This window comes from Natrix helvetica (assembly GCF_964273705.1).
Source record: "Natrix helvetica genome assembly, chromosome: 1".
Taxonomy (NCBI): Eukaryota; Metazoa; Chordata; class Lepidosauria; order Squamata; family Natricidae; genus Natrix; species Natrix helvetica.
In genome coordinates this window covers 57,638,138-57,655,689 of record NC_138548.1, presented here as the reverse complement: position 1 = coordinate 57,655,689, position 17,552 = coordinate 57,638,138, and the positions used below count along the sequence as shown (strand labels likewise).

The 17,552-nt window shown below is 37.1% G+C and overlaps 2 protein-coding genes across 6 annotated transcripts in view; both read left to right on the top strand.

Annotated features, from left to right (window-relative positions):
- MIA2 (MIA SH3 domain ER export factor 2) overlaps window positions 1-17,552 on the top strand; it is a 141,918-nt gene that overhangs the window by 75,885 nt on the left and 48,481 nt on the right. The window lies entirely within an intron of this gene.
- On the top strand, window positions 213-17,488 carry ZNF410 (zinc finger protein 410). 3 transcript variants are annotated; one of them, XR_014174209.1, is made up of 13 exons: window positions 213-366; window positions 2,099-2,289; window positions 3,829-3,964; window positions 5,179-5,397; window positions 5,580-5,771; window positions 6,201-6,360; window positions 7,504-7,685; window positions 8,580-8,669; window positions 9,044-9,169; window positions 10,733-10,867; window positions 12,211-12,422; window positions 15,919-16,007; window positions 16,810-17,488. XR_014174209.1 is itself a non-coding variant. In XM_081939737.1 (12 exons), the coding sequence occupies exons 2-11, from the start codon at window positions 2,257-2,259 to the stop codon at window positions 12,333-12,335; spliced, it is 1,398 nt and encodes a 465-aa protein (XP_081795863.1). In that variant the 5' UTR covers window positions 213-366; window positions 2,099-2,256; the 3' UTR covers window positions 12,336-12,343; window positions 16,810-17,488. The 3 variants fall into 3 exon arrangements, 2 of the variants coding, with proteins under 2 accessions (XP_081795863.1, XP_081795864.1); XM_081939737.1 differs by lacking the exon at window positions 15,919-16,007 and having other exon boundaries at window positions 12,211-12,343; XM_081939738.1 differs by lacking the exons at window positions 213-366; window positions 15,919-16,007 and adding an exon at window positions 373-651 and having other exon boundaries at window positions 12,211-12,343.

Sequence of the window (17,552 nt, the reverse complement as noted above, 5' to 3'; positions counted from 1 at the left end):
GTCTCTAAAGTTGCTCTCTTGCTTTTTCCATCCCATCTGCCGCGTCACCCAGGGCACTTCAATAAGAGCCGGAAGTAGGCAATTGATCTAATCATTTTTCAACCGCGAGCTATTTAGTTCAGTCTGTGCGTCAGAGGAGCTAGAGCAGCGTTTCCCAACCTTGGCCACTTGAAGATGTCTGGACTTCAACTCCCAGAATTCCCCACCCAGCATTCGCTGGTCCGGACATCTTCAAGGGGCCAAAGTTGCGAAACACTGCGCTAGAGCTAGACCTTTGTCTCCGTCTCACTCTATGGTTTGTCCTAGAGCGGATGCTGGGATTTCCGATTGCTGGACACGTCATATCCGGACCGTCCTGAGATGCCGGTAAGAAACGATTGTCCCGGGAAAAGGCGAGAGTTTGGGCTCCCTCCCTGGCGTCTTTCCCGGCACGGAGAGAAAGGACGAGAGAGAACAGCCGCAGGGGGAACGTTCTCGCGGCAGCGCGCCCATTCCCTCCCTTTCCCTTTTGGGGAACCCAGTCTTGGGAGAAGCCGCTCTTCCTTCGCTGGTCTTCGTGTTGTGGTAGAGGCCTCGGCCTTGCCGTAAGAGACCAGGCGCGACCGAAGGTTACTCTGTCGCCTCCCACCGCCCGCCGAGTTTACTTTGACCGTACGTACGGGTGGATTTGGCTCCTTTTGTGGACCGGCCTTTTAACTGACAGATGCCGCCAGGCGTTTTGCTGGGGGTTGAGTGGCGTGTCCTGTTTGGCAATCCCTAAACTGCGTCTTTGTAGGAATCGCCCAAAACTGCTCAGACAGAAAAGATCCTGCTTCAAAATCCCCGAGGGTAGTGGCGACCTATATAATTTATCCGGGAAATGTCTTGTGCTTTGTAGAAAGAAAAGATCAGACTAATTTCCCAAATAGTTTACGATCTATCAGTGGTGGAGACCCATGAAACATAAGGCCATGAATAGAAAGGCAACAGATAAGTAACCTTAAAACAAGCTTGGTTCATTTGTGGGAAAGGATTAAGGATACAGGCAGAAAGAAGAACTGAATGTGGGGTTTGTAGTAGATCATCAAAAATGTCATACTTCAGATTTAAAATAACAAAACGGTACCCCCCTCCCCTTTCCAAACCACCTCTCTAATTATGTTGCTGAAATGAATAAACTTTGTACAAACAGGATTGGAAGAATTGTGAATAATTCTGGCATCTGAAATCTCAGAATTATTTAATTCCAAGTATGGGGTAGGTTGTTTTGTATCTGATTATTTTTAGATCACTGAGTTTTAGTATTTAATAAAAGTATGTCCTGTACCGATTAAGTCTGCCAAGGATTCTTTTAATAATTCTCTGGTTCATGAAAATAAATTGCTGGTGATATTTGCTACTATTAGCAATCAAACTCAAGCCTTTGTTCTCTTATCCAGTTACAATTTTATTTTGTGGTCCCGGTTTTAATGTCAGATCTGTAGATGTAGTATGGACTGTAATTAATTGTAATATAGTGAATTGGGGGGGGGGGGAGGGAATCTAGATAAAGTGTGGTCATTACCATGGCACTTATAAGTGGCATGTTGCTGAGGCCATCTTAAGCCTTACAATATTCTTTATTAGCAGTGACATGCATAGAACTTAACTGAAGATGGTTGGTAGTCCTTGAATAGTTTTAGTATAGTTTTAAATATAGAAAACTGTGATGCCATACTGACTGAGGCTTCTAACTATAAATTGGAAACAAGGGAGAATGAACTTACTTTAGTATCTTAAAAGCTGTTTTTTAATGTTTGGTTTACAGATTTTAGTTTCCAGAAAAACCTCTAATCCCTTAAAATGACTATTTTGTAAATTAGATAGGAGCAAGTAAATGTATTCAAAATCCTACAGTGAGCCATTGTATAGAAAATATATATCTCAGAGAGTGATAATTTTATCTGGTTCTTGATTCTAGTTAAAAGTGTACAGTGTAGAAATAGATACAGTTTTATAATAAGAAAACCAGTGCAATTATGCAGAGTATACATGTCAATGCTTTATAATTTATTATAATAATATAATGGAGTACTATGTACCTTTTGTATAATTAGTTAATTTTCTTTCTTTTTTTCAGGTTACATTGAATTACTCTCTGTTATCTTCTCTGTTTAGATGACCCTCATTAGCCTGTGAGGCTGGAATATATGTATAAACACAGTATGAACTATTCATGTTGATCTCTTAAACGTATGCCTTACCTAGATCTACTTTGGGAGTTGGAAACTTGAATCGATGTTATCAGATGAGTTAGAGTCTAAACCAGAGGTTAGCACCAGATTTGCATTCCTGGTCATTGATATACTTTACATGTTTGTACAGTGTTATACTCCATTATTCAACCAACTATATCTATAAAGTGTCATTTGAAAGTATGTTGTTATAAGAAGTCACTAGAGTAGTACATTTACTTAGAAATAATCTCCAAATAATATTTTGGGAAAAATCCCTAAATAAATTTATATAGAATTATACATCAGATCTTTTATTAGAAAGTTGCTCTGGGTGCCAGATGCAAAATACTTTTCTTTCCATGGGTTATTGTCTTTCTATAGAACTTGACTAATGAACTGGCATTTTGGCAAATTGTTGCATTAAGAGTTTCAGAAACTATTAACAGTATGTGTTGGGCTTTGTAGAAAGGAGCTTAAAATGCATACTGTAAAACATACATACTGGAGATTAAAATGTTCAGTGCTGAAGGCAAGGTGTTAAAAATGTTGTATTATGAATTTTTCCTTAATATGTCTGAGGATAATATTTGGACAAGTTGTACTGAGAATTGAATTTTTCTTACTTTTTACAACTACTGCTGAGGGATTTTATAAGAAATAAAATGTCTTTTATAAGAAATAAAAGTAGGAAGGCAGGGACTTTAACTGTATTCTGTAGGATTTCTTCCAAAACAACACTAGTAAACAACACCTGGGTTTATGTTTTGTCCAATTAAATATATTCACCATATAGTTTAACATATTATCTTTGCAGCAAAATTCCTCCTATTCTCCAATATTTCCTTCTACAAAATTGCTAGTTGGTATGAATGTCTGTGGCATCATCCTTTCCATGCCAAATATTAGATCAAGCAATGGTTTCTATTGTGATTGAGACCAGACTAATTCAGACTGATATTTTCTTTCTGTTGTGCTGCAAGTATTTCTATGTGTACTCTGGAGGAGCTATTGCTGGTAACTGTTAGCAGTACTGAATTTGATTCAGTACATAGTTGCTTCTATATTTCTATAACCTGCATTGCAAATAGAAAAAAAACCTTCCTTGCTAATGTTTAGTGGGCTTTCCATAGCTGATACTTTTTATTTTGTAATGATAAGCTGCTTAAGCACATCATGTGTTACTTGGGTTCCATTATGACTACAATCCCACAAAAACTATTAGGTAAGTCATGTAGATTGCATTATGTACTGCAGCTGTTCATTAAAATTCAAGAATGGTTCTTACACAATAACAAGGTAATATTGGTAGTAAATATAGGCAGAGAACAAGTCTTGCAATATCTAGTGCTGTTATGCATTGTTTAGCAAAACAGTAAAATGTCAGAATTTTAATAGTTAATACTTGCATTTGTAGAATGTTCATGTTTTTAGTTATTGGTTCATCTTTGAATGATTAAATGTTATATTTTTCTGTCTCTTTGAAGTAATTATGCAGGTATACTTGAGAAAGTGTTCCTGTTTTACTATCTTTTGCAATTAACGTTGATGAACGAGAGCGGTTGTATTACATAAAAACATGTTATTACCTCATTTACTTCTGCCTTAACATCTTTGTTTTGTATTGTTTTTTCAGTTGCTGGTTCAATTTGTTCAGAACACATCTATCCCACTGGGACAGGGGCTTGTGGAATCAGAACCTAAAAATATTACCTGTCTATCTCTTCTTCCCGTTACAGAATCCCCACAATGCAACAGGTTGATATTGCCAGGTAAAAGCTGAAATCAGACAAATTCTAAAAATATTTTGCACTGTGTCACACCTTTGGATGATACTGTACTTTTGAAGGAATCCATTGTGATTAGACTGTTTTGTTGCAAAACATTTTTATAATATGCTGTATAAATGGAAATTCAGCTTCCTTTTAATGGTAATATCTGCAAGAAGCTGTTGGAGAGATCCTCTGAGGTCCGGTATGCCAATTATATTTTACTTTCCATCACAAGTCCAGGTTCTGCTGAGGACTCCACTGAAACCCTGCCTCAGCACCTGCAGGCTGTGAGTGTCTGGATGAGAGAGAACAAGTTGGAATTGAAGTCTAACAAAATGGGAATGTTGTTTGCACATTGGGGTTTTCTTCTGACTCCAGTGATTATTGATTACTGGTCCATGACTTAGGGATCCTCCTGGACTTGTGGCAATTGCCATAGCAGCAGGTGGAACATTTTTTTGAATGAGGGTAGGCTGTAGGGTTATGGTTAATCCAGCTTTGAATGATGCATCAGTCCTGACTTCCCTTGGATAAGAGTACCTTGTGACTGTAACTCATGCCTTTATTATCTTAAGTCTAGACTACTGCAATGGCACTGACTTTAAGAATCATAGGAAGCTTCAGTTAGAACAGTATTGTTAGTATTACCCAGAGATAGCTGTGTTACAAGCTCTGTGTTGGTGGCCATAACTCTTGGTGTACTTTAAAATGCTGATATTAACCTTTGAAGGCCTTTTTGGCTTGATGCCGGGAGTGCATTGCTTTTCAGGATCTGGCTCAACCATTATAATTTTGTTAGAGGAGAAATAGAAAGGGAGGCCGATGCTCAAAACATTTTTTGCCCCTGCTATTAGTGGCCCTTTTAATATTCTCCTGCATGAAGTTAGATCTCCCCTCTTTTGGCCATGTTTCAAAAATGTTGGGGACCAAATTCGTCTGGAGGATATTTGGTTCATGATGTGTATTGATGATTGGTATTGTATGTTTTATGGTTTTTAATGACATCTCAATATTTTTGCTTTATTGTTTCTAAGCCTCTGAGAGTCTGTTGAAATGTAGAAATTTGATAAATGAGATACATATGTCATAAGAGAAAATTCTGGCATATTTTAACATAATAAATAGCGTGTGTGATTCCAAGGACACTGGCTTTAACATTGATTTTATAATAAATGTACTGACGCCTCTAAGTTCAATGCTTTTTTAACTTTCAGATGATTCCCCAAACCATATTCATTCTTCCAAGCATGCTTCTTCTTCGGCTGTTCTGCGAAGTCTCCAAGTAAATGTTGGCCCTGATGGTGAGGAGACAAGGGCACAAACAGTACAGAAACCACCTGACCTTCTTCCAAGTCCTGATACTTCTACCTTATTGCAAGATCTTCAGCCTGGTGATAACACTTCCTTTATTCTCCTCAATTTAACACGGACAGGTAATTATGTAGGTAGATTAGTTTCTACTAGTAAAAAACAAGATACAATATTTGAGATTCACTGCTTTGAAAAGTATGGTGAAGTTTTTTCACAGAAAGCACTGTGGAGCAGTATATAAGTCTAAATGATAACAAGTAGTTTGGCTTATCTTGCTTATTGCTTAAGATATCTTCTTCTCTAGGTCTTGGGTCTTCTTCAGAACACCTGGTATTTGTCCAGGATGGAGCAGTCGATTCTGGGAACAATTTCTTTGCAAATAATAATACAGACAGCAGTACCCCATGGTTTTTACGTGTACAAGAACTGGCTCATGATAGTTTGATTGCTGCCACCCGAGCACAGCTCGCTAAGAATGCCAAAGCAAGCAATAATGGTAAGTTGTTATTTTTATTATTCCCTTTGCAAAGATACAAATTAAAGCAGTTCAAGATGCTTTCCGTAGAACATGGGTATCAAACTGGTGTCCTGCAGGCCAGATGCATCACACGCAGGCCACGCCCACCCTAGCTCCACAAAGGAGAAAAAGGTCGTGAAACATCACATGACGCCTTGAGTTTGACACCCGTGCTGTATAACAATTACTCATATTTATTTTTTTATTAATATTTCTTTGTAACACTGCTTCTGAAAATATAGCAAATGTTATATTTCTTCCCCAAAAAATGGAATATTAACTAGAAATATACAGAAAAGCAAAAGGGAACAGACTTGGCGTTAAAAAATATATCTAATTTTACTAGCTTGCATCACTCAATATTTTTTATTTGTAGATGTTGTCTAATTGTAGGATTTTTCTTTTCAGGAGAAAATGTTCATGTTTGTTCAGGAGAATCACAGCCGAAGGAATCCAGCCCCATTCCTCACCTACCCCGGGTAGAAAAAAAATTGCAGTGCACTGTTGAAGGCTGTGATCGAACATTTGTATGGCCAACTCACTTCAAATACCATCTAAAAACCCACAGGTATATAGACTTGCTAAACCTGAAGTTTATCAGGGTGCCACATGTTTTATATATATTAATCCAGCATATAACTGATTTCTCCTTTAGAACAATTCATTTTAAATTTGGGGAGAATTGGCAAATTAAGGGAGCTAATCTCTATTTTGTAAGCTCATCCAGATCATTTTTTAAATATTAGCTTAGGTTTGAAAGAACTGGCAGCTGCTTTGATTTGTAATTCATTGGCCTGAATAAGACTAGTATTGCTTTTATTATGTGTATGCCCAAAAGAAAACTTATCAGCCAAACAAGTAGAAAGACAGGCAATTGTAAAGAATATGCCCTTTATGATAGCAAAACTGAATACATTTCAAGGGATTCTGATCCCCTTCCTCAAATGACTAGAAAAGCAATTGAAATAACATTGTCAATAGGAAGAACCCCTTTAACATCTTCACTGATTAGGAATTTCTGAGAGCATCTGGATTTCTTTCCATTTTCTATAACTTAACATGTAGTGTTTCTCTAGGGTGCAATTTCAATGAATGCATTCATCCTAGCTAGCTCTTTGGTTTTACTGTTTCAGCTTGCTTCTTTTTATTATACATCAGGTGTTTCTAAACTGCCATTGTTTTTCTAGTTGATTGAGGTTTTAAAATATTCTCTTTATATTTGTTTATGATTTGTCCAGTTTGCACCTTATGTGTACATTATTTTTGTTTAGTTGAAAGCCTAATCTACATATATAGCCTGTGATTATCTTTCATTAATAAATTATGTGTGTTTACTCACTTCATTGATCGTTTCATTTTTGAAAATATTACCCTGCCTTTCTTTTGAGCTACATGCATTTGTGTTTGTTCTGTATGTATTAATCTGTGTTTTATGTGTGCTTTACAGTTGTAACTTATTTCTTATGTTGTGAATACATTACTTAATTGTTTTTTATTCTCTTGAGATATTCCCTCAAAAAGTATTAGGAGTTTTAATATAATAAAATATTATTTTCTTCTGTCACAATTTCTTCTTTACTTTCCATTAACTTTGACTATGTTTAACTGAAACTTTCTGATAAAAATGTGACATGATATTTTAAACAAAAATGTCTTTTTAATGTTGGCTAGTTTTTTAATATTAATTAGTGAGAGTAATACTGTTTTCTAGGAATGATCGCTCCTACACATGCCCAGCAAAAGATTGTGGGAAAAGCTTTTATGTCTTACAAAGATTGAAGGTGCACATGAGAACACACAATGGCGAGAAACCATTTATTTGTTCTGAACTAGGCTGCGGAAAGCAATTCACAACAGCTGGGAATCTAAAGAATCATCTGCGAATTCACACTGGTATGTTCTTTCAATCTTTTCTGGAACAATACTTTTTCTTCATGAATATGTTTATAACCACCTTTCATGAGGTGCTATAAATGTTTGGATATATATTCTCATCAGTAAACATGGCTCTTCTTTTCAGTCCCACAGAAAGTTTAAGCGGGTTTAAAAATAGATTCAGAGAAAAAAGCGAATGATCAAATTGCAAGATGATCCTGGCAACAGTGGGCTTTGTGACAAATATCTTTAGATGAAATAGACTAGTGGAGGAAATTGCTGGAGAAGGTGGTTTTAAACATAGAAGGAAAACAGAAATATTTTGTGGACAGATATGGAAGATTCACTGACAAGATTCAAAAGACTTATTTCTGGTTGTAAGCCAGATATTTGATATTCATATTTGGTATGAAACAAAATATTCCAATGCAAGAGACAGAACCCATTACTGGTTATTTGTGTGAGAAATAATGTAGATCAGAAAAGATCAGAATGTTTGCAGTGATAAGCTGCAATATATGAAGGGAAAGTGAATTAACCAGGAAAGGAATTTCTGTGAAAATTAGACTTATTTTAAAAGCAACCTAGGAATTCTTTATTGAAAGATATGCACTATATTGCACTATTTTGAAGATAAGGGTAATGTAGTCATAACATATCTTCCTATGCATGTCAAGAGTTCGTTTTATGCAGGCTTTCTGAATTGAATATATGAGTGATTATGGGATTTCATTTAAGAATTTCCAAGAACTAAAAATTGAACGTTGTGTATATTGTAGAGATCTGGGTAACAACATATCACAGATGATACAAAAACTGCACTATCAAAATCTATACAAATAAATTACTGTTTTTCATTTGCATGGTCTTTTTTAAAAAAGAAGCAAATAATTATAATTTGATATAACACAGGAGAAAAGCCTTTTTTATGTGAGGCCCAGGGCTGTGGTCGTTCCTTTGCTGAATATTCCAGCCTTCGGAAACACCTAGTTGTCCATTCAGGTAAAGACATTTTATTTCTTGAGATGAAATTCACAGAGCAGAGAGTATTTATTGGAGATAGCTGTATAATTTCTAGGTCCTATTCCAGGGTCTCTCCTTTTTCTTTTTAATTTTGCTAGCCTATTCACATTATATCTCACTCAGTCTTCAAGCATGTAAAGTCTCATCGAGTCCAAACCCACATTTGGTAGATTAAAGATTACAGATCGTACAGATTCACAACTCCAAATTATGAACATTTCTTGCAAAACAGGGTTTTGAACTTGGCTGTAGAGCTAATACTTTATATTGACTGAATTTTATTGATACTAATCTGTTTGACCCATTATAAATATTTAATTTTCTGTTTTATATGTTTTTCTGCCTTGTTTCAGGACTAAAGCCACATCAATGTCAAATTTGTGGGAAGACATTTTCTCAGAGTGGTAGTAGAAATGTACATATGAAGAAACATCATTCGAGGGTTGAAACAATTAGCAATAGGCAGCATGAGCAAACAGGTAAGGACTAAAATAGAAAAACCTGACATGAGTTCCTCAAATATTGGTAAGAGATTGGATCCCTAGAAATACCAGGATTAATGGATTGGTGACAGTTAACCCTCTTGAGCATTTGGCTAGGAAGTTAGGTGAGCTTTGTAGCTTTATGTTTTGGTGCGTCCTGCTTTAACCAGGGCATTATGTATTTATATTCTTATAGTAGTTTTACTTTTTTATGCCATCCAGAGTCACTGTTGTGAGACAAGTGGCTCTATAAATAGTATCATTAATTAATTAAAGTGGTAGGATAGAGTTCAAAAGCGGTGCAAGTTTATTCCATGCAACCTATACACAAAAATCTGATCTACTAAAAGTTAAAGCAAATTGGTGCCAGATAAGAGTCAAGGAACTTCAAGTGGGGGGCTGGACTTAGGTCTCTTCCAGGGGCGTAGGGACTCCAGACTGATTATGCGTTTGACCTCACCTTTTGACTCAGCCTGGTCATTTCCTACAGTAAATAAATTAGGACTGGGCTGGGCAGGAAGTTGTAGTGTAATTGCCCCTTTATTACTTAATCCTAGCCCAAAGTCTTTAGAGATATTTCTAGTTGATTAATATTGCCACCTGAATAAAGTAAACAGAGAGGTTCTATCTATCGGTTACAGTTGCAGGTAGCCCTCGACTTATGACCACAGTTGAGCTCAGAATTATGGTTGTAACTCATGGAGGTTGGTAAATTAGGTGTTCACATGATCACCTCCTTTAACGACCCTTTGTGGTCATTAAGTGAAACACAGGCTGCCTTGAGGTGGGGGAGGTCTGGTACAAGCCCAGACCCACACTGCAGTACCTCCCCAGGTCTTTTCTCTTATATTACTAAGCAGAATAATAAATAGTAATGCATATATTACTAAGCAGAATAACACAGAGATCACAAATTTTAGTTAATCTAAATCTGGATATCATTACATTATTTACTTATCTTCTTGGAAAAGATATTATAGCATGATGTTTCTTCTTAGGAAATGTTATGTTTGAATATGTGTCCTATTTCCACTTGTGTACCTTCTATCAAAAGCAACTTGATTCTTGGTTGCTGGGCCTCATTTCTCATACTGTAGTTCTCGGTTAATCACCATAATTGGGACTGGAATCTCAGTTGTTGAGCAAATCAACATATCGTGATTGCTTTTCTTGACAAACACGAACCTAAAAGTCTACAGTTACATTAAGCAAATGCATGGAGCTAAACATGCACATTAAATGGCCATGAGCTCAGTGACCGATTACCTCAACTGTTTATTAGAGATAGGCCGTACCAGGGAGTTATGTGGAGCTTCTACTCTGACTGGGATGGACTTAGATATTGACAAGTAAAATGTACCAATAAGATGCTGTTGCTACCCCTGTTTTGCTTTGCTTGTTAAAACTGTATAAAAGCCAAATAAACTCTGCGTAAGGCAGACAAACATTTTGGACACCACTGCTGTGATGGATTTCTGAAACCTACACGTGTACTCTAAAATAACATTGCAGACCACAGTAAATTAATCGTGTGATGGCTTTTTTCTTTTTTAAACCCAGAATCACTGATGGGCAGCAGTTTATTGGAAGAATCTGAGTTAGATAGCAAGAGCCTGGTGTCAATGAATTCTCCATCCAGCCTTGTTGAATCTTTGCATTTGCCAGATCCGGAATCAATCATTGGTGTAAAAGAAGGTGAGAAAATGTTTGTCTAATCTGAAGAAGCCCTGTATGAAATGAAATTAAAGATAAGAATAGATGGTCTTGTATTTTTAATATATAACATAATTCAATGGAGTTAACATGGAAACTGGCAAATACAGCACATAAAGGTCAACCGTAATACAAGAAGGGATGGATTTTAAAACTTCCTTGATAATTGTATGGTGACAGTGGAACAATTTTGAGTTGCCAATTTTATTCCATGTCCTTTTGAGAATCTGACAAGAAAAGAACTATGATTTTCTTATAAATGTAGTCTATACCTTGAAAGCAGGTGTCTCATCTTAAGGCTGGATGCTTTCTTATTTGGGATGATCATTTCATATTCTGTAGTATCTTACAATCCATAGGACTGGAGTGTGAGCTCCAGTGGAATCCTCAAATTCAGTCATTATTTCATATGCTGAAATCTTGGGAGACTTTGGTGTTCCTGCAAGAGATCTTACATGATTTCAGGCAAAAATGTTGAGATGCAAGACACGTGGTAGATGTTTATTTATTATTCAACAATGACTCTAGGTGGCGAACAGTGATTAAAAATAAAAACAGCCACATATAAAATGTTAAAATGCAGAGCAGCTGAGAAGAGCAGTAGTCATTTCATATCAGGAGACAGGGTCCAGGACCTAAGGAGAGAACCAGGTTTTTAGGGCCTTACTAAAGACCAGCAGAGTTGGGATATACCTGATCTCTAGAAGGAGAATGTTGCAGAAAGCAGGCTTTGCAGCAAAAATAATAATAATAATAATAATAATAATAATAATCAAGTGTTTTGATCCTCGCCAGCTGAGATTCTACAACTAACAGGACTTGGAGCATTCCCATCCTGCTGGATCAGACAGGATAGAGAGAAACAGCCAGGGATATAATCAACCTTCCCAGTATCATACCCAGACCTTTATTCCTACTAAAAGGGATCCAGAAAATCCTGTTTCTTAAGTATTCTGAAGCTTCAGTATGATCCCCTTCTCTATAGCATTCCCTAACAAGGGAAGATTGGATCCTGGATGAAAATTTTCCAGACTAGTTGGGTTAAGGAATTGACTCTTGAGAGGGGCACCACCATCTCAAGAGCTAATGCGAAGGAGGAATTAACTATTGCCCAAACCCAACCCCACATTCTCTCCCATGCGGCAAATATATAAAGGTTATATATAAGTGGCAACCTTAGAATGATTGTATGCTAGTATTCCTTTCTTTTTACTGGAACTCTCACATTTTTTTCTAACTTTGCTTTACTGTATTTACATGGTACATGCTGTACCTATACGTTGAGAATTTTTAAAGTATCATTTATTTTTCTGCTTGATTTGTAGAGGTTCTAGCTGAAGCAGCAGTAAATTCTCTCCATGATGTATCTGATGTGGTTTTGCCATCTCATCATTTGATGCCCATGTCAACATCAAGGCACTCTTACGGCGTATCATCCTTGCTACAATAAATGCTTAGGTCTGAAGGTTTCTGTTTTGAAAAATGTAGTGCTAGTCCTTTTAATTTCAGAAAACATTTGCTCCTTCTGTGATTGAAGGTAAGAAATTTGCATGTTTTTCTACTTGGGAACCAGACCATTCTAAAGTGCCTATATCCTTCTCACTTTGCTCAGAGATGAGGTTAGAAAAAATCCAATTTCAGTTCCTATGGGACAGGAGAATTCCCTTATCCAGTTCCAGCTTTTCTTGCTTCAGAAAGCTTACCTACCTACATTTTTCATCTGTTGTCTTTGTGGCAAAGATGACCTCAGCCTGTGATTTCTGTTATTTTTACATTTTCCTTTGTTTAGTATTTTCTTCCTTTTCAGTTTGCTTCAGGAGTGCTGAGCTAAGCAGTAGCAGTGAATTGTGAATCTCCCAGAGTTGTCTGCAGATATGGGCAGCTCTAGAAGTCAAATAAATATATAAACAAATCCCCTAGGATTTTTTCTGACCGGGGCTTAATTTCAAAGTATGCATCCAAGTGACATATGTCTGCCTTCCCATCAGGATTCTCTGAGAAAGGCAATATCCCTGCTGCTGAATCGGTGGCCATGGAGAACCCACTTATAATAGCTGGCACGTCCTTTTGGGAAGTTGAATAGTCACTGGAGCGCATGAAAGTTCTTCACATCATTAGAACTAACTTTGCCAAGCAGTATCCCTTTTCAAAGACCCAATGAATTTTTGATTCTCAGAGAATCCTGGGAAATCCATGGCTTCTGTGGAGCAGACTTAATACCAAAGACCTCCCATCTAGGAAGAACAGAAATGACAAGGAGCTTCCCTCACCTTACCCCATTGGGGGAAAGGAGGAGTATTTCCACTCCTTCTTTGGTGGAACTCTCTCCTGACTACTTCAGGGACAAGTCCCAGGCTTCTTTTGTAGGCAGAAAAGGCAAGTCATTAATTGGGAAGTCCTCCATAATGCCACTTCCGACCTGAATGTTTCCTTTCAGACCTAATGAGAAAGAGGAAGCAGATCTGTCCCTGGATATAAGGAAGAAGACAGTGGTTGCCGTTCCCCGAGTCTTGCAGCCTATTCCAAAAATCTTACTAGTCAGTAAATTCTTCAGGACCCTAGACCTAAAAATCCAAAGCAGTCCACTCCCATTGGTATCTACTGGTGGCCAGGTTCTGTGTTTCAGGAGCCTTTTCAAGCTAGACCAGATTTGAAAACCAGTTATGAATACTAATATTACTTTTATTATAAGGCTATAGTAACAGAATCTTACAAGTCTGACTCCTCATGCTCCCTCCCCCCATTTATTTATAAGATAACTAGAGAGGACCAAGCTTGAGACATTTCCTTGAATTATATTTCTGCCTTGGACAGTGTGTGTGTGTGTGTGACGTGCACACACATGCAATCATAATTTGGTTGAGATTTTTACCATTAGTGACTCATATACCCCTTTTACTCTCATACACTGTGGCTAGTGGCCTTCCCCAGGCTCCCCTTCCCTGAAGTATTCAACAACGTCCATGGGAAGTGTGACGAGGATGCAGGAAAAATAAGATTCCCTTTGGCCACCGAACTCTGTACTTTCCCTCATGCAGCAGTCCTCCATAGCAAAACATATATGCTAAAGGTAAGGACCCAGGGGTGGGTTGCTCCCGGCATTACTGCTGGTACGGTGCGCCCCTTAGGAGAACTGGTTGGCAGGTGTGGCAGGCCTGGGTTGCTGCCGGTTTCAGTGACCCAGGCTGCCAAACCACTACTGGTTCGGCCGAACCAGTCCGAACTGGTAGGAACCCACCTCTTAAGGAACCCTTCAAACAGCAAGAGGACAGGAAAGTGAAAGTTCTGTAACACAGAAAACATGAGGCTTATGTCAGGGGAAGATTTCACCCTGAACTAAATGAGGTCTTAGATCGCGGAGTTTCCAAACAGCATTATCTTTAAGGTGCGAAGAAAAGAAATAAAAAATCCCGGAAAACATTCTAATTAAAAACAAGCTTTAATACAAAAATAAGAAATAGAAAATAAAACAAATCTATCTAATTGTTACATTTTGACAAAACAGTTTGTCTACCAGCTTCTTAGCAGACGGACAAAGATCAAAAGGGAAAGAGAAGTCTCTGGAATGTGTGAAGAGCAGGCGCAGTACATCATTGTCAGATAAGACCTTATGACCTGCGCAGTAACTCTTTCAGTAATTATTCAGTTCAAGCTAGCAAACAATTTAATGCAGTGACAGCTTAGCCACAAGGCCCTCCCTCATTTATTGTTTTTGTCACTTATCATCGGTTGAATAAAACAGCATTTAAGTTCATACTTCTAGAGCATAGGTAGCTCAAACAGGATCCGAATAAATTAGCTAAGGGAATTGCCTTCATGGCTGATGTGAATTTCGACAGTGGCCAATTCTTAACCAGAGACTTGGTTGCTAATAAGGCTACTTTTTGTCTCCAAATCTGTAATATATGGCCCATTCAAGTATGACAAGCTATTCAGAAACTCCCTACATAATGTGCTAATTGAGATTAAGGATAAAAATACAGTCCTGTCTGATAATCAAATTTATCACCCCCACCCCATGAAATTATTTGACCCAATTTTTCAGCAATCAAACATTAGCTGGCACTGAAGTCCAGAAACTAGCTCCAAGTGCTACAAGTTGAGACATTCTTCCATTCTTGTACCATTTTCCAATGAAAAATGATGACACATCAACCTGGACCCCAAACAAACGAATCACCAATTTAGGTACTATCTTTTAAATCCATGATACAGTATCTTAAGAAAAAAATGTCCTGTATAGCTGTCTAGATGACATCTATAGGGCTGTAGTATTTTTGTCTTTTATATAGGTAGTCCTCAACTTAAAACAATTCATTTAGTGACACTTCAAAGTTACAATGTCACTGAAAAAAAAGTGACATGACCGTTTTCCACATGACTGTTGTAGCATCCCCATGGTCACATGAACAAAATTTGGACGCTTCGCAGCTGACTCATATTTATGATGGTTGCAGTGTCCCGAGGTCATGTGATCCCTTTTTGCAGTGTTCTGGGGTCATGTAATCCCTTTTATGACTTTCTGACAAGCAAAGTCAATGGGGAAACCAGTTTCACTTAACCATGTTACTAACTTAACTATTGCAGTGATTCACTTAACTGCTGCAAGAAAGGACATAAAGTGGGGCCAACTTAACAACAAATGTCTCTCACAGAGCAACAAAAATTTTGGGCTGGATTGTGGGCATAAGTCGAGGACTACCTGTAACTCTTACACCTCAGTAAAGCACTCTTCAGCAGGAAGATACTAAAGGAAATAATTCTGAGCAAAGACTGCTTCCTGGGGCATGATGGTATCCTCAGTGACAGCTTTGATATACATTATTCCACTTTAAAATGTGCTGGTTTTACATCCACATCAGACTTACGATGAATGTCCTTATCTTAAAGACACGGTGTTTGGTTCACCAAGAAAAGAGGTAGCCATCAATATTTGCATTCTTTATGGAGTCTTATGTAACTTTACAGTATTTCTTTCCCAAGTATTTTGTGGAGTCCCTTTCTGGTTTTGTATTCTGAACTTTCCCCCCAAGAACTGAGATTGGAATCTTCTAGCCCCCTTTCTGAAAGAGATGCCCACTTCAGAATGATCTGTCCTCACTGTAGAAGAAAGATCTTCACGGTAAGTCCAATGCATCATTGCTAAATATGGTGTAGTTTCACTGAAGAATTTGATAGGTTCAGTTTAATAACAATCCTTATATTTATCTTAATATATTTACTTTTGAATTTTATTGGAGGATTACAACATTCCTTTCCAACATTTCATTAAAGATGGAAAATTAATTTGGTAATCTGATCTATATAACTAGTATTTACAGGATGCATTGGCAATCAATGCAACTTAATATGTTATATTAGATAAACTAATGTTTTGCTCAGTTTCTAAATTTGGATAGAGAATTTGCCTACAAACTGGTTTTCAGTGTTTATTTAAATGCACAGTAAAGTCTGCTGCAAGGAGAAGTGCAAAGTGTTGGGTAGAAAGTAGCATCTAAGCATCTGGCTCCTTCTCAACTTATAAACATTAGTTTTGAGCAGGGGTCCCAAATTCTTCTGGCAATTTGCCTCTTCATGAAATTTCAGATTGTTCATCAATCCCAAACATTCATTATATGAAAATAATAAGAAGTACTTTAATAGTACCTATGAATAACAAAAAAATACTACAAATAATAACAGCAACAAAGGGTATCCCCATCAACTCTCGGGGGTCAATATTGACTTCTTTAGAAAATCATGGTCTTGGGTAACAAGAAATGTTGCATGGATTGACTAATCCTATTGTTTCACATTTTCTATATTTTAAAATTAAACAATTTTACCAATATAGATCAGATATGAGATAAAATGATTCAGTATTATTTGAACCGAAGTCTGTGCTACAAGTACTAAGAAGTAAAATGAATGCATTTATGTTACAGTTACAGAAGAACAGCAAATCTGTGACACTGAATATATACTATATGAAGCTAAAGGACAGGCTTTTCAAGTTGTTTGACATTTAAATTCCTGGAATTTGTGCAGTGTCTCCAGTGTACTTCTTATGACGTTATGGAGCAGAGGCCTGGACTATGGTTTTGCTTCAGTCAGTGAAAAAAACTTTGTTTTCTAAGGGAGGATGGAACAGCAGCTATTAATTATGGAGTTAATATTTAACCTGGTGTCCAAAAGCCAGGAGATAATGTTCTTGTACCTAGTTTAAAGCCAGATTTTTTTTCTTTTTTGAAGTGACCATAAGCTCAACATTATATTGGCTTGTTCTTGGAGAAATATCTTTTAATTAGTAATAAATTCTGCACCACGGTGTGGCAGTTCTGGTTTTGCTTCTTATTTATAGGGGCAGTTGGTGGTACTCTTTCATCGGGAATTTTTGCCTTCCCATGCTTTGTGTGGATATGTTCATTAACATTGCTTTTGGTCCAAACTGAAGATCTCATACTATTCAGAATATTGCTTAGGTCACACTTGCTTCTTGCTGTGATATTTTAATTTCTAATTATTAGGTTTAATAGGGGTTTTTTGGTTTTTTTAAAAAAAATCAAAGGTAGAAATTATTCAGTGGCATTCTGTTGTAAATAAACTACATATTTCCATTCTCAATATGGTTGCATGTGTATTTATTTGGTGGCATTTCAAATACACTTTGCATTACAAAGAGGATCAA